Source organism: Gavia stellata, chromosome 21 (assembly GCF_030936135.1).
Source record: "Gavia stellata isolate bGavSte3 chromosome 21, bGavSte3.hap2, whole genome shotgun sequence".
Classification (NCBI taxonomy): Eukaryota; Metazoa; Chordata; class Aves; order Gaviiformes; family Gaviidae; genus Gavia; species Gavia stellata.
Genome location: NC_082614.1, coordinates 14,852,465 through 14,874,548, shown reverse-complemented (window position 1 = coordinate 14,874,548; position 22,084 = coordinate 14,852,465). Strand labels below are relative to the sequence as shown.

General features: G+C 60.9%; 1 protein-coding gene across 1 annotated transcript; it reads right to left on the bottom strand.

The window, feature by feature from the left end:
* Positions 1 to 2,754: 2,754 nt before the first annotated feature.
* WSCD2 (WSC domain containing 2) lies at positions 2,755 to 20,129 on the bottom strand. Its single transcript, XM_059827481.1, has 8 exons — positions 19,748 to 20,129; positions 13,611 to 13,725; positions 12,067 to 12,251; positions 10,953 to 11,074; positions 9,772 to 9,946; positions 8,647 to 8,811; positions 5,830 to 6,030; positions 2,755 to 3,213 (listed from the first exon to the last, which is right to left on the bottom strand). The coding sequence occupies exons 1-8, from the start codon at positions 20,121 to 20,123 to the stop codon at positions 2,861 to 2,863; spliced, it is 1,692 nt and encodes a 563-aa protein (XP_059683464.1). The 5' UTR covers positions 20,124 to 20,129; the 3' UTR covers positions 2,755 to 2,860.
* Between the last annotated feature and the right edge of the window lie 1,955 nt (positions 20,130 to 22,084).

Sequence of the window (22,084 nt, the reverse complement as noted above, 5' to 3'; positions counted from 1 at the left end):
CGTAAACCGCCGGCTTCTGCTTGCGGCTCGGTGGCGTGTGTGGGGAGAGCAGCCGGCGGCGGGGCGGCGATGGCTGCGTTAGCCGGGATGGAGGTAAAGGCACGGACCCTCGCAAGCCGGGCTTGCCTGTGCGTGCGTGTGCAGCCTGATGCGCAGCACATACTTACGGAGAGGTGATGGCTTCCAATTGCTCCGTTTCATTGCAAATAAAAAAAAAAAAAAGCAATTGCGGTGAAATAAAGGCATTAAGCTTCGGTGAATGTTAAAGCCACAGCGGGGGGGGGAAGAAAAGAGGGAAACTGGTGCTGCTGGTGCGCAGGGAGCTCCCTCCGTCCTCTCGCTGTCGGCTCTGGAGGGGTTCGGTGGAGGCGGCGATGCCCCCCGGGCTGTGCGGATGGGGGGGACCCCGGGCTGGGGGGCAGCCCCCTCCCCGCTCCCCACGCCTCCGCTTCTGCCTTACAAGCTGCAGCCCAGGCCCCCGAGCGCGGTGGCTGCACGCAATGTTGTCTCTTAATTGTTTTAGCTGGGAGATTAATTGGCCTTTTGGGTTGAATTACTTCCGAGGGGCGGAAGGGAACGCTGTCCCTTCCGCAGACGATGCCCATCAGAAGAAATCACCCCCGGTACGCGTCTCGATCGCTGCAAACCCAACGCTATAAAAACAAAAAAAGGATTTCAAAAGGGATTTCACCAACTCCAGCTAAGAGGGTGATCGGCCAAGAGCAAAGGAATAAATTCCACCGAGCCTGCTCTCGCTCCGGAGCCGAGGAAGGATGGGACGCAACGGGAATAAAGCCCCCAGTAAATCTCCCCGCTCCCACCACGCACCCGAATAAACCTGTCTGTTAGGACACTATGAAGGTAATAAAACTCCCAGAAAGGAGCCACTTTGGTTGCGCTGTCGGTGGTTTAGATGCGGGAATAACATTAATGTGATTAAAGGCAGGGGGAGAGGAGCCGTCTGCCAGTCGCTCCCACGTCCCGGGGGACACCCAGCCCCTGGTCTGGGATGGGTGGGGGGTGCCGGGGTGCTCGGGCGGCCCCACAAACACACGGGAAGGCAGAATAGCAACAAAAACTCTCCTTTAATAGCTGGATTGACCTGAGGATTTGTTCTGACCGAGGTAGGCAGCCCCCGGGCCGCCGCGAGCGAAGGAGCGTGGGGTCGTCTCGATTCCCGCTGCCGCGACGGGGCTCACCCACTCTCCTAGAAAACCTCCAGCCATTTGTCAGGGGAAGTTAAAAACAGGGCATCTGCTCCCGAGAAACACATTCACCCACCTCCGTGCAAAGAAACAGGGACCGGGAGCCCCCCCAGCTCCGGCATCGCTGCCCATGTCCGCTCCGCACGCACGTTAGAAAAATATATTTTATTTAAATTCTCCTTTTTCTCCGTCGAGTTTTCTTCTCTCTCTTTGAATATAGACTGAGCGGTGTCTCTAGATTTCGACCTGCGCATGTATTCCTATCAAGAGTTAAAAGCCGATCGTTAAATACCTAACTCTAGAAAAGGCTGCATACAATATATGGCTTTTGCACCTACATCCAAAGGGAACTTGCAGGTTGGAAGGAGGGGGGGAGCTCGTTTGCGGCAAAGCCAGGACAGGGATGCGGGGTGGGGATGGCCGGGGACCGCATGCACAAAGCCAGCCTGGCCAACGGCATCTTCCCGATGCGCCCGGAGATCCTTTGGTTTCGCTTGCTCGTCGGCAGGCAGCGGGCGAGGGGGCGCAGGACCCATTGCGGGGGACCCATTGCGGGGACTGGATTCGGCCCGGGGGGGACGGGACACCTACAAGCTCAGCCCCAGGATTTGCTCCCCGCTGCCGCATGGGTTTGATGCGGCTGGGCTACAGCACGGCCCCCGCTTGTGGCCCCCAAAACTGCTTCGGGGGGGGGGCTGTTCTGGCTGGTGAGCTTTAGAAATGGGGCACGGACGAGCTTGTGGGTCCCGTAAGCTCTTCTGCCTGGGGCCAGCGTCCCCCTCCCGAGCATTGCCCACACGCGTCGGGGTGGCTCCCACCCGCAGCCCATGGGTGGGGTCGCTGCAGCCCCCCAGGTGGGGGTCACGGGCCCCCCCGGGCACAGGGGCTGGAGCAGTGATGGCACGGATGGAGCAGCAGCATTGCCGGGTGCTGCGGCTGGGGACGCCAGCCTTGCCCCAGGGACCCCCCTGTCCCCAGGCTCAGGGAGGGTCTCCGCGGAGCCGATGCATGGGGGAGACGCAGCCACCTCGTTTGGAGGCATCGCTTTCCCCGGCACAGCCTTCCCGATTTCCACACCCTCCGACCGGGATCAACGGGAGCATCACCCACACGGTGCCACCCCCCCCGGTCTCTGCTCCCTTGGGAAGGCCGACGGGCTCCATCCAGGGATGGGCAGCAGCCTTCCAGGGCTGGCCAAGGAGCAGGGGGAGTTTGGGGATACCCACCCTGGGGGAGCTCAGCTCCTGCGGCACCGCGGCAGTGTGCCGGCGCCAGGGGATGCGTCAGGCACGGCACAAGCGACACAGCCTCCCCAGCAGCCAGCCCGGAGGGACGGGCACAAATAACCCGCTGCGCTGCCAAGGAGGGCTGCGGCAGCCGAAACGGGAGCAGGACGGAGCAGGAAGCCTGCGGCGGGGAAGGCACCCACATCCCCTCGGCGATGCCGCCGTGCCCGGGTCCGTGTCGGCGTGGGCCCGGCGAGCTCAGTGATGGCTGGGGACTGTTCGTTGCTCATGCAGGGGGTTGATTAACAGCTAATAGCAGCAGATGGAGAATTAAAAGAAAAACCACCCACTGGGTGGAAGTAGGCAGAGGCCAGGCAGACCGAGCCTTTCCTCGCCACGCAGGGTCAGGTCCCCCGGCCGTCATCCCCATCATCTCGGGTAGTAGTCATCCGGGACCCCCGACAGATTTCGGAGTTTCAGAGCCGCGTCCACTGTTTTGATGTAGCCACTGATCATCTTCCTCATCTCAGGCGTGTAAGGGTCGTACTCCAGTTTTCTCAAGCCGGAGCGCTTAAAGTTGCCGTCCTTCTGTCCCTCGACGCAGAGCAGCCTGTCCTCGCAGGCGGCGATGCCCAGCAGCCCCACCATCCGCTGCAGCTGGATGAAGAGGTCCCGCTTCAGGTCCTCGAAGTGCACCACCAGCACCTTCTTGCCGTAGCGCAGCCAGTCGAGGGTGTGGGTCGCCCACCACGGCGCGTAGTTCGCCACGAACTCCGGCCACTCTGGAAGGAGCAGAGGACGCCGTTAGTGGGTGTCCCCCGCGTCCCCCCGTGTCCCCTGCATCCCCCATCCCAGGGCCACCGCCTGCGCTCCCTGCTGAGATCTTTCAATTAGCCTTCTCGCTAATTGATCCTCCCATAAAAATCAGGTGATAAAAGGGATAATGAAACATCAATAATAAGCCACAACTCTCCTGGCAGTGCCGTATACATCTGTCTCACGATGCATAAAAGCTCTGGGTATTTGCCTCTTCCTCTTGTCCTCCCCACGAAACCAATGCCTGATTAATAGCTTAACTGTATTTAATTCCCCAAAGAATCATTAAACACAGTATCTGTTTCATTTAACAGATACAGGACAATTCACCTTGTGTAATCATACCACATAAAACTTTGCTTTGGAACCGCTCCAGGGATATCGTAAAATTAATGTCACGGAACCAAACGGGGGTTTCACAGCGCCCACAGCCTCTGCGGGCTCCGGGCAGGGCTGAGAACGGGGAGGGGGGAAGGAAAATCCGCCCCCGGCGCCGGCTTTTTTCCAAAATTGCCCCAAAATTAGTTCCTGGGAGAAGGAAACGGTTTGGGGAGCCGGGCTGCAGGGAGCAAGGGCCTTTCTGCAGGGAAGTCTGGGGATGGGAGCGCCGCGCCCCGTCTTCATTACTCACCTTCGATCGCTTTTTTTTTGTCCCCTGGATGATTTATTTAACGACGCACCCCAGCGCTAATTGCAAACCTGGCACAAACGAACTGTCCCCGCTGAGCGTTTGCTTGCCACGCTGGTGGGAGGGCAGGGTGGGTGCCGACGGTCCCGCAGGGACCCCCGGGGCTCCCAGCCGGGGTCCTCCACGGGCTGAGCCCCCAGGCAGGGTCAGCGAAACGGGGGTCTCCAGCCCCTCCCCGGTGCCAAACCACGGCTCTCAGCCACCCCCCCCAGCCCGATTAAAGTCCTCAAGTGATGGAAAATCCCCATCTTTCTGGGCAAGTTGTTCCAATGGTTAATTAACCTGAAAATTAACCCATCAGCTAATTACACTGTACATCCTCTGGAAAGAATTTGGTGATGTATTTTGGTGCGCGTCCAAATCGGACGGTGCTGGGGTGGAGGGAAGGGTCCCCTCTGCCCGGCCCCCCCTCCCCTCGGGGGCAGGACGCGTGGGACAGGCGTGGGGAGGTTTGGGACCGGGAAAGCTCAGGAAGGTTCCCGTGGTGCTGTGGCTCCAGCGAGGGGATCGTCCTGCATCCCCGCTCCCGGCCATATCTGCAGTTGTCCTTTGGGATGCAGCAGATATGGATAAAATCTAGCAAGAGGCTCGTGCCCCTCCACAGCAGGGGCAATGCCCGGGGACCTGCCCAGGGAGAAAAGCCACTGAGGAAGCAGCGGGACGTTTCTCTTCCCTGGTTTTACGGGATGGGGCGGTGGGGAGAGCCGGGCTGGGCCGTCTCCGGCGCTGCAAGCACATGGCGATAACGAAATCCAGGCACATAACAGCAACAACAGCAAAAGCTCCCCTTAAATAAACTCTGAATTAAGGGTAGCAGATGTTCAATCAAGCTAAATATTTTAACTCTTTCCAATGAAGTCAATTCCACAACAGCAATTTGTAAATTGCTATAATTAACAAGCCTCCACAATACGCCTGTGCATGGGGAAAGGTAGTGTCTCCGGAGCAGCTGGGCGCACAGAAATAACTCCCTGCCACCGCCTTGTCCATGGGGACGGGCTGGCGGCTGCCACCGCTCCGGCTGCCGGCACCGGCGAGAGGGAGAGCGCGGCGGAGGGGCAGGGGGGTTCCCCCAGCCGGGGGCTTCGCAGGCACTGCCCTGCGCGTCGGCTGGGTCCGCTCTCCCGCGCCTCCGCCTTGGGGAAGGATGGATAACGGGGGCTTGGAGGAGATCTCCTTACTCCTGCTACTTCGGAAGGCGCAGCGGCGCTGCCCCGGGGGGCTGCCCGTGCCAGGGCTGGCTCTGCCGGGGAGTGGGGCTGCCCGTCCCCTCCTGAACGCCCCCCGGCAGGGTGGTCCTGCTGGGACCCCGCTTCGGCAGCAGCGTGGCGATGCCGCAGGCCCTCGCCAACACCCACCAGGTGATGGATGCAGATGTCTGATGGATTGTCTTAGTTTTTTAACCTCTCCTTGCTCGCCCCCTGCCCAGCCGAGCCTTCGGGCCGGCTGCCCTTGGCCTCCAAGAGCTGCTCTGGAGAAGGGGCAGAGTTGGGGTCCTTGGGGTCCTGCCCACCCGACCCGCTCCCTCCCCGCTGGCACCAGGCTGCTGTCAGACCCCTGTCCCCGGGCACCGCCACCTCTCTGCCGCTGCCCTTGTGAGCCAACGCAGCACCAAACAGCCGAGCATCTCTGCTTCCCCCCCCATCCCACCCCATCCCACCCATGCGGAAGCCCTCGGCCGTGCCAGGTGGCTGCTGCAGGTCGTGCCGGTTGCAAGCCCAGGAGATGCCCCTCCGACACGGGGAACCCCAAAGGCACAGTGGCACAGCCCGGGCTTCCCCCGCGGGGACCGGACTCGGGCTCTGCTGGGCTTTAACAACAGATTTATAGCTCCGGCGGCCGGGCTGGAGCTCACCCTCCCTGGGGCACGGGGCGGCCGAGCCCACCAGCCTACCTTTGCCCTTCCAGTGGGCGTGAGCCGCGAAGCCGATGTGCCCCCCGTATTTGCGGTTGAACTCCGCCATCAGAGCCTTGTAGGGGTTTCGGATGAGCAGGATGGCCGAATCGAAGGATTCGATCTCCTTCTGGCCGCTCTCGTGGGTTTTGATGCAAATCGTCCTCCCGCTTCGCCAGTGGTCCCTCTCGCCCTTGAACCCTGCCGGGACAGAGCAAGTGGGCGCCTGAGAAGCGGCTGGTGCCGATGTTAATAAAAATAATACAAGCGAGCTGGGGAAAGGGAAGGACGGGGGGATATCAGGTTGCAAAATAGTCGGATAAAGGCAGCTGAGGCTTGAAGTAGAATTTGCATCCCTCTCCCAGAGGGATATCATTTATTTGCCCAAGTTATGAGTCACGTAGAATTCAGGTATGAGAGGGTGGGTAGCGGGCACGGGGATGGAGCAGGGCTGCCTCCTCCCCGGCCGTGCTCGGCTCTTCTCAGCGAGATGGTCTGCAACAGCCTGATATTGCACAGCCCAGCTTTCTTCCAGGGTAGAACACACTGGCATTAAATAACTGCACGCTGCATTAACATGCCTTGTGCTTGCATTGGGAGCTCAAGGACATGTTTCTGTAGCTATAATCTGCCTGACCACAGTGTTTAAAGTCTCCCAAGAAATTAAGAAGGGGGAAAACCCCATGCTTGTGGGGCTGCAGATGAGCCCAGAGCTGCGGTGATGCCATGGGGGGTCCAGAGAGAGGACCACCATCCCCTGTGTCCCCGCAGGGAGTATCGGGGCTGAGCCCAGCACCACTCCCAGCCCCTTTGCACCCCCCAGCCCCTGCAAAGCACAACCCAAACTACCCGGGAACAGTGTGTCGGCGGCAGAGCTGAGCCGAGGGGGGAGATAAGCTGTAAGTACCTGTATTACATCAATTATAGATGTGTAATTTGCTTTCAGCAGCCATGCCACGCGACGCAGGGACGTGATGGCTAATCTGCCAGTTGCCTGGATACCTCCGGGCCCCTCTGACGCGCTCAGCCCAGAATCATCACAAAACCTGTGCTCGGTCAGATGAGCAAAACCTCACCGAGGCTTTTGCCTGGAGGATGCTCCCATCCGTGGGAGGTGTGATGCCGGCTGCACCCCGGGGTGGGTGCCAGCACCGGGGGCTGATACGGTCCGCGCTCCCTCCCTCAGCGGAGAGCATCTCCATCTCTGAAAGGCTGAATCTGGCAAATCTCGAAGAAATGGGTGTTGCTGCCTATCGTGTCGGGCGAGCGGGGCTTTAGGGGGTACCCCAGGTGCTGACCCTGGCCAGCTCTGCGGGTACCCTGGGTACAGACCCCGCAAGCTATGGGGGTACCCCAGGTACAGATCCCAGCTCCACCACGGCTGAGGAGGAAAGGAGGATTTCCTCTCAGAGCCACAAAATGGGAAGGAAAAGCAGGAGAAACTTTTGAGGTCTATGAATAAAACTATTCTAAATGGCTATAAAATGAGGCAACTGGTGTTTTCCCTCCTGCTTGCAATACGGTGGGTTATTGGGAGGAGCTGGCTTCCACCTGAAGAAGCTTCATGCCTGCCTCAAGCTTTTTTTGGCTTGAAACTTATCCTCGCTGTTTAATTTGGGGTCCCCAAAGTCCACGTGCTATCAGCCCTGGCACCAATACAGCGGGCACAGCACTGCTGCTTTGCCCCGGAGGGCACAAGAGGTGGGAACATCAGCATCCCTCCTCCGTTAAATAGTTACTGGCCCCAGGACGGGAAGATGGATCTCCACCAAATCCTTCAGCCCGAGGAGAACAGGCAAATGAGATCCGCTCCCTCCTCCACGCCCCCCGTGAGCTCATCGGCGCTTTTTCGGACTGCGAATATTCATTCATTTGGGTGCCAGCGGTGCTCCCCGGGTGCCCTGATGTGTCACTGGTTTTATATTTGTGCTCCAGGATACTGGTGCCACCAGCACCACCCGCTCCCAAACCCTGAAGGCGGAAGGCTGCATGAGTTCTCCTCACCACACAGCCGTGACTTTCACAGCATCACAGAATCCCTAAGGTTGGAAAAGACCTGTAAGACCATCAAGTCCAACCATCACCCCAACCCCACCACGCCCACTAAACCATGTCCCGCAGTGCCACGTCCACACATCCCTTGAACACCTCCAGGGATGGTGACTCCACCACCTCCCTGGGCAGCCTCTGCCAGTGCTTCACCACTCTCTCCGTAAAGACATTTTTCCTAATATCCAGCCTGAACCTCCCCTGGCGCAACTTGAGGGCATTTCCTCTTGTCCTGTCGCTTGTCACTTGGGAGAAGAGACCAATACCCACCTCCCCACAACCTCCTTTCAGGGGATTGTAGAGAGCAATTTTTCTTTTGCTTCTCACTTTATCCATCCCAGGACAAGAGTACCAAGCCCGCAAAGACCAGCTCCTGGGGAAATCCGATCAAAAAACCTCACTGGCCTTCTCTTGGGGCAAAAAACGCAGGAATTGCTTCGTTTGCCAGGATTGGGGTCACCCCAGTTCCTCCTCTAGAAACTTCCTACCCCCACGGCGGGTTAAAAACCACCAGCATGATGGAGAAACCCCAGTTCTGCCCCAAATCGCTCCTGGCCAAGGTTAGTGGGCAGCACGGGGAGGTCACAGGCAGGGCACACGCGACGTCGGCTCCCTCCGATACCCTTCGAACCATGACCATCCCATGGAGCAGCACTGGAGGTACCCGGCTCTGCCCACCCCTTCCTGCAGACCCAGGGGATGGCACCAGGACCCTCTCCCGGCTCAGGTGGGATTGGTGCACCCCCAGCAATGAATCCCCCCTCTCACCTTTGTTGTAGAGAGACCCGTCGAAGTAGTAGCTGCCGGTGTAGAAGCCGGTGGCCAGCTCGATCAGGTGGCGTGCCCAGGTGTTGCCGGCACCGGGGAAGCTGGCCAGGGCCACCAGCTGCTTGGCACGGGTGGGGAGAAACCTCCTGTCCATGCAGCGGTTGTCTGCAGCGAGAACCGGCCAAGGCGCGTCAGGGCTGCTGCACGGTAACGTGCTTTTCCTACAGAGACATCCCGCTTCCTCAGGGCGTGCTGCTGCCTCCCGGGAAGATGCTGGGGCAGGGTGCGAGGAGGTGGCTGCTATAGGGAAAGGCGCCCTGCCCAAAGCATATAGGGACACTCCTGTGTCCTGAGCACTCCGAAGAGTCCTAAACACCCCAAAAAAGTCCTAAGAAGAGGGCAGGAGTGCTCTGCCGTTGCCGGCTGCTCACTGCCTGCGTGATTAGGGGAGAGTGAGCAACACGGGTGCATTCGCCAAGCAACGCTCCTACTTTTTATATCGACGAAGGCACAAGCGTTTCCAGCACGCCCTCAAATGCCGAAGCAGGGATTGTGTCGAGACCAAGCCGCTCTGAAGCAAAACCACCTGAATTTGGGTCCTCACTTGCACCATTCAGCCCTTTCCTCTCCCAGTAACAGGTTTCCCCTCGCCCTGCGCTTCCCTGTCCCCATCGGTCCCACCACTGGGACCTGCAGGGCGGTGGGGGCCAGGTGCCCTCTCTCCGCAGGCTCCCGAGGACTTTCTCCCTGGTCACAGCTTTTTTCCCCCATATTTTTCCCCGGAGCCTGTCCCTGCCTGGGGCTGGCAAAGCTCCGGCTCACCGGTACTGCCGGTGACAAGGAGAGACAAGCGCCGGCAAGGAGGGGTCCTGCTGGACGCAGATGGCAAACTGGTCTCTCCTGCGGCTGAGTCAGGCGGTAATTAAAGCTGTTTGTTCAGGGGAGGACTGATTTCCCAGGGAATTAAAATAAATGGTAATTTTTAATGAAAGCCAAACAGATGCTGCAAGCTCATGCTCACTTTCTGCCGGTGTCCCCGGGAAGGGGTTGGGAAACTGGTGCTGGCACCCGCCTCGGAGTGGTCCCTGCCCGGCAGCATGCAGGGCGAGCCCGGCGCCGGCTCACCTTGCACTTGGGTCTGGTAGACGAGGAGGTATTCGGCGGTGCCGCAGCTCTCAAACTCCTCGCCAGCGCATTTCTGGGCGCAGAGCTGCTCGTCCTCGCGCTCGTGCAGGGTGAAGAGTGTGGTGGGGAAGCCGCAGCGGCAGATGGTCCCGGCCAGGGCCGACAGCGGGTACTCCTGAAGGGACGGGAGGAGGGAGGGCAGCCAGCGGCACCGTCCCCCTACCCCGCGGCAGACCCTTCCTCTGCCCCCCACACCCGTCCTCGCCGCCCCAGCCCCGCTGTGCAGCACGGGGCGGTTTGCAGCATCCTTCCAGCCGGCTGCAGCATCCCTCGAGCCGGTTGCACAAGCAGCTCTTTGCAGACACCCCAAACCACCCGAGCCCCGACTTTCCCGTGGCACAGCCGAGGTGCCTGCTGGCACGGGCGGCAGTGCACCGGGCGCTAGTGCTACCGGCAGAGCCATGGCACGTCATTCATGAGTTTGCCACCCGCACCGAGGTTACCAAGAGCCCTCAGACGGCCCCATGGCAGCCTCACCGGTGTTTCCAAGCCCGGAGTTACGAGGCCCATTCGGCGGCTGACAGGCGATTTACTGCCAGGCTGCGGCAGCACCGGGTTAATCGAGGGGCTCCGGTTATTTACACCTCCCGGCCCCAGCTCTCCGGCAGCGATGGGAACATGGAGCCAGCAACGGAGCAGCTGCCCGTATTTAACTGGTGTGATGGTTTATTCCCCACCGTCCTCTGCTGGGGAGGCCACGAAGGGAGGACAGGACTGTCCCTTTCTCTTCCTCTGCCTGCTAATTTACCTCATTTTAATTAATAAATATCCCAGCAATGCCCACTGCCAGCCTGCGCCCTGCCTGCTTATAGGCATCGTGCCCCAGGAGCAGAAGGCACTGCAGCATCCCTGGACCAGAGCAGGACCCCGCGCTGCTCCTGCCCAAACCCCCCCCGGGCAGCTGCTGGGGGGGGCAAAGCCACGGGGAGCAGGCAGGGCAGGCAGCGGGTCCGTCCCTCCCCGCGGCAGAGACGCAGACAGTCGATACGATCATTTGTAGTTTGGATACACACAATTATGACACGAAATCGGATTAACATTTACCCAGCGTGACCCTTTCTGATGATGAAGATTCAGATGATTAAGCTTTCGACCCGTACGCCCCCCGGCCCCCCCAGTACCTTCTCGGTGCAGAAGTCCACGCATTTGTCCACTGACATGTTCAGCATGAGCTGGCTGACGGGCAGGGCGATGGAGACATTGTCCGGCCGGCGGAAGCACCCCCGAAATATCGCGCTGCCGTCTGCGAGGGAGAGAGGCCAGGGCAGCACTGAGAGCGATGCTGGTCTGGCCATGAGGAGCGGGGGCTGCACCCCAAGAACGATGCCGCTGCCACCCTGCACACCCCAGGCTCGGGAGCAAGAGCCTCTGCGTGCGGTGTCCCCGTACCCGTCCCCCACCGCTCCTCTCCAGCTGCCCATCGGCACAGCGGCTGCTTTACTCCGGCTCTCGTCACCCTCTGGCTGTGAAGCCATGTTTGCTAACAAGCTCACCCGGCTGCTTACGCTGCAAAATCAGAGCAAAAGCCCCGGCAGCAATGTCGGGTTTATTTTTTCCTCCCTATTTTTATCAGCTCGGTGACCCCAGGCTGCAGGAGGGACAGAGCCAGCGAGGAGAGCCGGGCTGGGTCTGGCCCCGATGGGTCCTCCCCCACCACTGCACCTTTTCCGGGCACCCTCGGCCCCTCTCCGGGGCTGCTGCTCCAGCAGGTTCCCGGTGGTAGGAGCTCTGAACACTGCCACCCTCTTTCCCATTGCTTGGGGACGAGGAAAGAAAAGCAGCAAATGGGAGTAATTATAGCGATGCCTAATTGGGAGGCAAACGAGCGCTTCTGACGGGGAGCACCCTTGGCTCTCTCTGGAGCTCCCGCGCATCCTTCATCCCGCAGCCAGCTCCACCAGCAACACACGCTGAATACGATGATGGTCCTGTTTGGCCATCAGGAAAGGGGTCTTCATCCAAAGTCCCCCAAAATGCCCTGAATTCCCGGTGAGGGCCTTGGGGCTCCCCACTCCACCCAGCCCCAGCCAGCAGCCATCCCCGCAGGGGGATCCCCGCGGTTCGCAGGAGCAAAACTACCCCCGCCACAGACCTGAGCCGCTTTCAGACCACCTCTCCCGAGCTGTGACCCGGCTTATGCAGCACGGGGACGCCGGGGCTCGCCCCCCACTGCACCGCGAGGGGTTCCCCCATTTCGGGGCCGAGCCAAGAGCCGCAGCGATGCCACCGACTTACATCTCCTGGCAGACTCCTGGGCCAGCTCCAGGCGGTAGATGGAGAGGCGGTTGACCCCGCCGCAGATGTTGCTCTTCTCCCCCTTGCACTCCATGTTGCACTCGGACTCGCTGGCGTTCGACGCCTGGACCTTGTGCCCACAGTAGCACTCGGCGCCGAATTCCAGCCCTGCGTAGAGGTAGCCCCTGGGGAGAGGGAGATGGGAGGGCTCAGCATGTCCCCAGGCATCCCCCCCAGCTCCACAGGGTTTTGCAGGAGCATCCCTGCTGCAGCCAGCTCACACCCAGCACTGGAAGCAGCACTGCATCCCAAGGATGCATTATTGGACTAGATGATTGTCGTAGGCCCCTTCCAACTGAAAATATTCTATCCTATCCTATCCTATCCTATCCTATCCTATCCTATCCTATCCTATCCTATCCTATCCTATTCTATCCTGTCCTGTCCTGTCCTATCCTATCCTATCCTACCCTATTCTATTCTATCCTATCCTATCCTGTCCTGTTCTGTTCTCTCCTGTTCTAAGGAAAAGGGCTCCACGGGCCACAGAGATTGTAAAGCAGGAGACAGAGACATTTCTTCCAAGCAGGGAGGATGTAACAGGATGGTGGCGGAGCAGGAATAAGTGATGGGGACTTTGCTGGGCTTCAAAGCGGGAGAGCTGTGCTGGTCGATACAGATGGGATTTGAACTGGGGAGGACTGCAGCAGCACAGGCGGGCGCTGGCCAAGTGCCAGCGGAGCCAGAGCCCCGCTGGAGAGGGGCAGTGCCGGACCGGCAAGCTCCGCTGTGGGACTGCGGGCGCTGTGGGAGGGCTCTGGCGTGGAGCAGCCGAGGATGCGCCGCAGCAGTCGGCTCGGCTCACGGCACGCATCCCTCACGGCAAGCGTCCCGCCGAGGTGGATGAGCCCTGTGCGGGGGACGTGCCACTGCCCCAGTGATCAGCGATGGCCCTTTGCAGCGATGTCCCCAGGTGCCGGGGCATGCGGCACAGATGGGCTTCGGCTCCGGGGGAGTTTGGAGGCAGCAAACTGCCCGCAGTGCCACCCACCCCGCCGGCACACACCACATTTAGGGCACATCCTTCGTGTAACGCTGGGGAAAGGGGAAAAATTCTGCAGCAAGGGCTCCCTGTGTCTCCCCAGCTGCTCACGGATGCGCTTTGACAGCTGGAGAGGTCTGGGGAGGGTGTTTTGGTGGGGGACAGCGTTTTGGTGGGGGACAGCGTTTTGGTGGGGCCACCCCGGGTGGATGGAAGCGCTCAAGGCCCCCCCAGCACCGAACTGGAGCCCTTACACCCCGCGACGAGGATGGAGCCCATCATCCCCCCCGACCTTTTTCCAGGGGAGGAAACTGGGGACCTGTAAAACACCAGTGAATTTAAAAATAGGAAATCAAAATGCCATAAATGTAAAGAAAGAAGGCGGCAGGCGGGAGGAAAGGGAGGGGAGCAGCCGGGGCAGGGAGCGGTGACAGCAGGCAAACGCTGGCGGTGTGCGGGAATCGGCGAAGACGCGGTGCCCGTCTCCCGTCTCCCGCCCTACCGTTCGGCACAGTTGTCCTGGCAACGGAAGACTGTCATCTTCTTGTAGTCGAAGAAGGACACGCCGCGCAGCGTTCGCCGGCGAGTGTTGTCCACGTAGCAGCCGATGTATCTCGCTGGGGGCGGGTAGAGGAGAAGGGGGTAAGAACCAGCCGGGGCTGAGCCCACCAATTCCCACCCCCCTCTTTTGATTCTGCCCTAAATCAGGATGCGCAGCAACGCGCCCTGTTCGTTCCCTTTAGAAACGCGTGCGCTGGGTACAGCACGCCCCTGCGAACGCTGCAAGGAAAGGTAGGGCAAGCCCAGAAACACCCGCTACGGCAAGAAAGGCTGCTGTGGCTCTGCACCGAGGCTTCTCCTCTCCGTCCTCTTCCTTCCCGCTGGCCTCGAGCCTGAGCAAAGCAGCTCCAAAAAGAGATGAGCTCCGTGGTAAAATAACCCATCCCCTTCCCTCTGCCCTGCCAGGAACACAGGCGGGCAGAATGGAGAAATACGGTTTAAAACAAACTTTCCTCAGCCAGCAGCTCATTTTCCCCAGCCCCGGATATCGACGCGGAGGATGTTTGCCCAGCGCTAACACTTGGCAAAGTAAAGGCTGATGCCTGCACTGAGAGCAAATGAAGATGCAGGTAGACAGGGAATAGAGCTGAATAAACAGTTACGATGAAATCATTTGACAAATGTAGCCTTTCCCAATAATCTGAAAACAAACCACCACCTCCCCACCCGCGTGCCTGTTGCGACGCTCCATGTCGGCTGCGGGCTTCCCTCAGGGGCGAGCCGGTCCATGAGCCGTCCCCGGGCAGCCCTGTGCTGCCAGCGCCCGCCCTGTCCCCGCTCCGTCTCCTCGTTAGTGCCCTCGTTAGTGTCCTGCTCCTGCTCCCACCTGGGCATTTGCTGCGGGGAGGATGTATTGCCGCCGACGCAGGGATGCGGCGCTGGTGCAGGGATGCTCAGCATCCTCGCCGCCACTGCTGCCCGAGGAAGATGGGGGTTTCGGGAGCTGGTGGGATCAGCCATCCAGTAATCAGCTAACGAGGTGTCCATTAACGTGTTCCGGCAGAGGATGTGCAGGTCGGCCAGCCAGTGCAGGTGCCCCAGGGAGAGGGGAGGACGGCCCCGGGGACCAGTGGCTGGGTTTTACTGGTCCAGGGTAAGCTGGCTGGGAACCCCAAACCAGCCTGGTTCACCTCGCTCCCTGTTTCAGGTGCGCATCCTCGAAGAATATAACGGCAATCTTTCACTTTACATTATCCCGAAACCTCCGCTCCGCTCTCAGGACACCTTCTGCAGGACGCTGGCACGGGGCGACCCCGTCCTGGAGAATCCCTGGATCCCGCGCAGCGGCCGCTGGCCTCTGGCTTCGAGCTGCTGCTGCGGAGTCCCAATGTGGGGACACAAAAGGAGAGGCGCCTGTCTCTTCAGGGCCACCGGATCCCAAACCAAGGAGTTGGTTTTTTCACAGCACCAAACACCCCTCCAGCTGTGCCACCCAGGGCTCTGGCCCCAGCACCCCGGCCGAGGGGCTTTGGGAAGCACCGGGATATCCGGCAGCACCGGAGTGGGCAGGAGCAGAGGTGAGGGCTCCCCTGCTCTGGTCAAGAGTGAAGCCATGGCTCTGGGCAAGCGAGGTGCATCTTGCCATCCACGATTACCCCCCCACCGTGTCTCTCCTTCCATCTCCGTGTCTCCATCACACACCAAATCATCCCTCTAACAGCAGAGCATCTCCACATGTGCCACTCCGATACCAAACTATGGGATAATGCTTCTCACCCCCTCCTTGCGTTTTGCATCTGTTGGGGGGGGTCTCTGAACCAACTCCACGTGCACACCCCATCGATGGTGTGCCCCACACATAGACCCCCCACCCTCCCCACCACCCCACGGGGCGCAGACCTCACCAGCGCTGCAAACCGGCTTCCCCAAGCCAGCCTGGAGGAGGGTGGAGGAGAAAGATGGAGAGAAATGGGCCTGATAACTTTAACCACCAAAGAGTCGTAACTCACGGCTCCCAATTACTCTCAGCGTGACGTGGCATTTCCGCAGCGCTGAGCAGGTTTCGGCAGGTCAGCTCATTTTGGTCGTGACAGATCTAACCAGTGCAGGACTGCTCCAGTCATTTGCACAGAGCCGGTGACTGATGTGCATTACATTCAATCCATTGCTCTTGACATATGCGTGCTGCAACTTATTAGGAAGGCAACTGGAATAATTAGGGAGGTACGAGGACAATAAGTGAAGGAGGAGCGAGCAGGGGGAGATGCTGAAAGGCGCGTGGTTGGGTTAGGCACAGCTTGCAGGAGGGTGCTGAGCAGCGAGAGGGGGACCTGCCCCAGCACGCAGCTCTCGTGGGGCCAAGAGGAATTTCAGAGCACGTTGGAAACATGTGAACAGACCCGCAGATCCACCCAGCAATAGTCATTAAATTCCCGAAATGTCGCACTCTTCCAGGGGCTAGGCTGGTCACTGGGGCCGTTAGCATTGCAAATTCATGTTTAACATCTTAATGTAAAGCTTAACGTAAAGCTTGGCCTTCCAGAGAGCACGGCAGCTCTTGGCTGTGGCACAGCCCATGCGCACATACGCTTTGGCGCTGGGGTCCCCGTCGGGTGCGGGCACGGGGTGCAAGCAGGGACCCCCTGGGCGATGTGCCCGCGCGCGGGGCCAGCTGGTGACATACCCCTGCAAAGCCGCCCCGACCCGCGGGGTGCACTCAGGGCTGCCCCCCTGCCCCGGCAGCAATCACTGGGGGTCACTAATGACCCCCCCGGGGAGCATCCCAGCAAATCCCCCAGCCATGCTTTCCAGAGCGGTGCTGTCCGGACCCAGCTCCTGTGAGCCGGGAGCAGGCACTGCTGGTCTGTCTGGGGACAACGCCTCCGTCCGTCCGTCCATCCTCCCTCTCTCCTCGAGCAGCCCCAGCCCCTCGCTGGGCTCTCCCGGCACCCACCGCCGGCGTTTAGCAGGCTAAAGGCAGGACAGAAGTGTTTTCACAGGGCTGCCCTGCGGGGTGATGCTTGAAACAAATATCTGCCCTTGATTTTCCAGCTGGTCGAGCAAAAGCCTCACGCTGGGCGCTGAGCCCTCCCAGCCCCCCCGACGCACCCTCTGCAGCCGTCTGTCCCGCAGAACACCGACAGCTCGCCGGCGACGGCCGGCGGTATTAATACAAGCCCGGCATGCGAGAAGGGAAATGCTCCGTGTGAGCACGGGAAAGAGCGGGTGGATATTGGCGGCAGGAAGGGTGGCCCACACTGACCACCCCTGGGACAACTGCGCCGGCGTCGGAAGATACAGGGACATCTTCGGCTGCGTGCCTGGGGCGGCCGGTCCCCCTTTCTTCATGGCATTGCTTGCTCGTGTGTCACGGGGGAGCCCAGCCCCGGCTGGGAACGGCTGGTGACATCCAGCGAAGGACCGGGGATGGATGCGGCAGGGAGGAAGCGATGCCGGGCATTGCCCGGCTGGGGCGGGTGCTTGCTCCCCCCAGCTTCGCCGTCCAAAAATGAAGCCAGATCTGAGGCAGGAGATGCGCCTTCGCATGGGGATGCAGATGAGCCGAAGCTGTTCCCTGGAAGACGGGGCTGCCCTCGACCCGCGCCTTGGCCTGACCCTGGGGCTCCACCAGCACGGCCGGGAGAGGGAGGAGGAGGAAGAGGAAGAGCAGGAGGCAGGCACATTGCCCGGGCAAGCCAGAGCCGCACATCACACTAGCTAAACCAGAACTGATTTTAGGAGCAGTGTTCCCTCTGGAACGATTTCACGTGGCAGAGCCTCCACAGCCACCTTGTTAAGCCATCCTCTGCTTAATTACCACCGCCGTGAAAACCTGCCTGCTCCTGCCAGGCGGCCCCGGGAAGCAGCGGGCGCTTTGGAGAGGAGCAGGGGAGCCAGGCGGGTGCTCAGCACCCATTTCCCAAGGCTCCACCACCCCCCAGGCACGCCAGCCACGCCGGGCTCGGGGTTTTTCTCAAGCCGGAGAATTTCTCCGCACCATCCTGCTCGGGAGCTGCCGACACACTCGTGCGGCGGCACCGCATCCCCTCCAGCTGCCGGGTCTGCGCTGGCTCCCATTAACCGCTGCCCACGCCGAGCCTTCCCACGCGAGATTAAAACGGGGAAAGACGATATTCCCAGACCACCTACGAGCAGCTAAAGCCAGCGATGCCCAAGCCCAGCATCCCTGCCCCGTCCCTCGCAGCCCTCGCCGTGGCCGGGCACGGGGAGGCGGCGGTGCCAGCAGAGGTTAATCGCGGTGGACGCGTTGCATATGGCCGGGGACAGGAGCGCTGCTTGGGGTTTTTACGGTGACTGACAGCTTGGGCTCGCGAACCATCTGCCGAGGATTCGCTAAACGTCAGTTCGCATTAATGGAGCAACACGGCCACGTGCACCTCAGAAAAGCTCCCAGAGACCCCTCTGCGTGGGGGCACGACGGGAAACCCCCTTTCATCTCATTTTAGCATGAGAAAGTCCTTTAAGCACCACAAGTCATTTCTCCTCCTGCTTCCAAGCCTGGACTGCGCATCCTGCCCGGAGTGAACATGAGCACAGACCTGCCATGGGGCCGGGGGCCGAGGAGGAGCCCCCCACGTCCCGGGAGCAGCCTGGGTCAGGGGGACCAAGCCTGGCTCGGCATGGTCACCCCTGTGAAACCCCCAGTTTGCCACGGGGTTGGGGGTTCCCGCCTCTCTCCGAGCCACGCACCCCCAGGCTCCACCAAGGGTCTGGGGAGCTGCGGCTCCCAGCGCGGGGTGCCCGGGGAATTGCACGTGCCAAGCCCCACGGCGCAGCTCCTGAGCAAGCCCGGCTTTGGGGCACAGGCAAAGCAGCCTTCAGGGGCACCGGGGCTCCCCGCGAACGTGCATCCCCCCCCCGAGATTTCGCCCACCCTGGGGCTCAGGAGAGGGGAGTGAGCAGCAACAGGCAGAGAAGAGCCCGGCAGCATCCCGACACCTCTCCAGCAGTTCCCGTTCCCGATTCCCTTCCGAGTTCCCTCAACCGGCAGACGCTGCAGCTCCTGCCCTGAACGCTGAGGCATCCAGCACGCCGCTGCCGCAGCTGCGCAGCGCCGGAGCGATAAGGTGGATTGCTCCTTCTCGCCAGCCCACTTTATTAATGACAAGAAACCGTAACGGCTTTCAGAGCAGCTGAAGGCGCGAGATGCTCCTTCGCCCGGGGGGGGCTGCAGAGCCGGCAGGGAGGGGACGCGGGGTGCGTTTGGGCGGGGTTTGCTGGCACTGGGTGCTGGTGGGTGCCAGCGAGGAAGGCGATGAGCTGAATAACGACCGGGATGCAAAAGCCCTGACGGGCAGCTCTCAGCCACCCAAATTCAGAGCGAGCGTGCAACTCTGTCTGCGTGCAGCTGCCTTCAGGATAAATAGATGACATTTTAAAAATCAATGAGAACTACTACATTCGCTTATCCTTGTTCATTAATAACGGTCCCACTCGACAACACCCCAGGCAGCAGCCCGGCAGGGATCTCCTGGCTTGAGAGGCCAAACCCCAGCCCTGCCTGCACCCGTGCCCACCTGCGCTTCGGTGCCGGCACGGCAATCACAGCCAGCCCCTGCCTGAACGCCCAGCCACGCCAACGACAGGCCTGGTTTTAGTGTTCGCCGGGGGCCAACAGAATTAAAACTGAATTTAGCCCCCGGCACAGCCAAAGGATGGGATGAAGATGGGGTACAGCCTCTCCCCGGCTGGCACCCCCAAAAGCGCCTCTCCCAGCAAGGTGCGACCCGGAGCTTGATGACACACAAGTGGGAAAGAGTGAAAATGGAAAAATAAAAGTGGATTCTTGGCTCTCGGGGAGGGAGGAAGGAGGGAAAGGAGGGAGGAGAAGATCTTTCTGGGAACACCCTCTGGACCCGTGGTCTCCCAAGCGGGGTGCTGTGCCCCAGGGGATGCACAGGGCAGTCCGCTGGGGCGCGGGAAGGAAATCTTAGCGCTCGAGTAGCACGTGCGCCTGGTTTATAAATAAATCAATACCCATTTACTGGGGGGTGCATCCTCAGAAATTTGTTCCGGGTAGGGGTGCACGACCAAACCACTGCCCCGGCGCACGAGGATTTCCCGGGAGAGGCCAAGAGGAGGGACCCCCGCCCGGATACATGTGTCCCCTGCCCTTACCTCTGTCCTCCTCCTTCTCGCGGCCACTTCTGCCCCTCAGCACCCGGCTCCGGCTGCTGCTGTAGTCTGCAGCTTTGCCCCTCTCCACTGGTTCCTTGGAGGTGCTTTTGAACCAGGGTCCGTGCCGCCGGCCCCCCTCCGGCATCGTTGCCGCCGCCTTGAAGCCGCGGCTCAGCTGCATCACCCCCAGGTAGGGCAGCCCCGGTCCCTCGCCGGCCCCGGGGCCGCGCTGGCTCCCTGTCACCGTGGGCTCCCCGGCGAAGCCCGAGTGCAGGAAAACCAAGCTGCCGGCCGCCAGGTAGAGAGCCAGCAGCGTGAAGAAACGCACGGGTTTTCGCCGAAAATACCGCTGGAGTTTTACCAATAATTTGGCCATAGCGTCTTCATCCCTTCCCCGGCAGCCGGCGCCGTGGGGGAGCTGCTGTCCGGCCCCAGGGATGCTCCGAGGGGGGGGTTGCCCCCCCCGGGCTGGAGGCAGCTCCCGGGGTGTACCAGGAGAGCAGACGGGTGCCCCGAAAGCGCGGTGGGGGCTGCAGGATGAGGCCGTGCAAAGCTATTGCCCGACCCTAAAAAGTCCGGGAGGGCTGGGAAAGGCGGTGGGGGTGGATTTTGAGGCCCCCCCGGCGTGCACGGGGGGTTTCTCCAGCGCTGGCTGTCACCGCCGTCCCTGGTTTACTCTCCTCCCGGCAAAGCCCCCCGGCCGTGCCCCGGAGACTCGGCTGATGGAGGGATCATGTTAAGGAAATCGAGGGTTTGAAGGTGATTTGAAAGCCGATCAGCTGACGCAGCTCTTCTCGCTCGCCTTTCCGCTCGGCGGCACCGGCTCTCCAAGCATCTCTCTAATGGAAACGGCACCGTCGCCCTTTCAGACAAAGAATGAAAAGTCCCTGGACGCGTCTCGGGGCCTGAAATGCTGACTGGGACCCTTTGTCTAAGGAAGCCCCATTCATCTCACTCCCAGGGCAAGAAATCTCCACCTGCAAGTCAAAGAGAAAGGCACACTTAGGAAAGCGTCCCAGGACGCGGGGAGAAGGCAGTCCCCGTCCCCCCGCGGGGCGAGGAAGGATGCCTGGGCTCGCCTTCGCCTTTCAGCCCTGCGGAGGGGCAGTTCGATCCCCCCCCGGCCCCGGCACAAGGATGCGGGACAGAGCCGTGGGTGCGGTGGGAGCGATGCCGGCCGCCAGCAGCCCGGCGTTAGGGACAGGGATGCGGGGCCGAGTCCCGACTCCGGAGCACACAGGGCTCTGCCTCGTCAGGCAGGAGAGGTGCTGCAGGAGGGCCATGGGGCACGTGGAGGATTTCTGATTTCACCCGATTTCACCCACAAGAGGACGAGCTGTGCATGCGCGCATGCCCGCATGCATCCATGCATTGGTGCGCATGCACTCGTGCACACGCACACACATTTCACCCCTAGACCTGAACATCTCTACGCACCGGCCAGCCCCGAGCAAAGCCCCTGGCAAGCGAGTGCCTGCCCTGGGAGCCAGGTGAGCAATGGGAATGCCATGGCCGGGGCTAGCCGGGGCCGTCCCTGGCGGCTCTCGGCACGGGGAGGGGACGGTCCCCTCCAGCCCCCCCAGGGGCTTCTCCCTCGGGGGGATTCCTCTCCTCCAAACCCCCCCAGCTATGGGGAATTCGCTCCAGCCCTGCCCGGGACAACGCCGCGCCAGGTTGCACGGTGGGTCCACCTTCACAGCGGGAAAGGCCACTGCCACCGCGCCTCACCGGCACATCGGCGGTGGCGGGGACGGCCCCATGCCCAGGGTGTGCTGCCTGTCACGGACCCATCTTCTTTTAGGAAAGGAGACGAAAATAAATGGAAAGACAAAGTGCCATTAGTTTAATGGCCTCTATGTTCCTGCCATCTGTCTTCAGTTGATTAAATAAAAAATATTGGTGGAACATATGGCATGAATTATACATAAATATTTTAATTTGGGTTCCCAGAGTGGTTATTCAAATACCTCCGGCTCCGCCGGGTGAACTCTTGTGGAGCTCAGGGCTGGGCAGGCTGCGTGGGGCGGATCGCTGGTGGGGCACGAGCCCCTTGGGCTCCCCCAAACCGCCCCCTCCCCGGCCACACTTGGGGCAACACAACCTGAGCAAAGGCTGAGTAAACTCGGAGCAGCAGCTGAGCAAGGAGACTGCTTGCTATTCAGGCTGTTGCACCTGCAGGCACCTCCGTGGCAGGAGGAAGGCGCAGGCAGCACCCTGGCGCAGGCAGGGTGGGTGGTCCGGCCCCACCGCAGTGGGCGAGCATCCCCCAGCCGGGCGGTCCCATGGACCCGCGGGCGCTTCGCCGCACTCCCTGGCCGGTGACCAGCGGGAATGGGC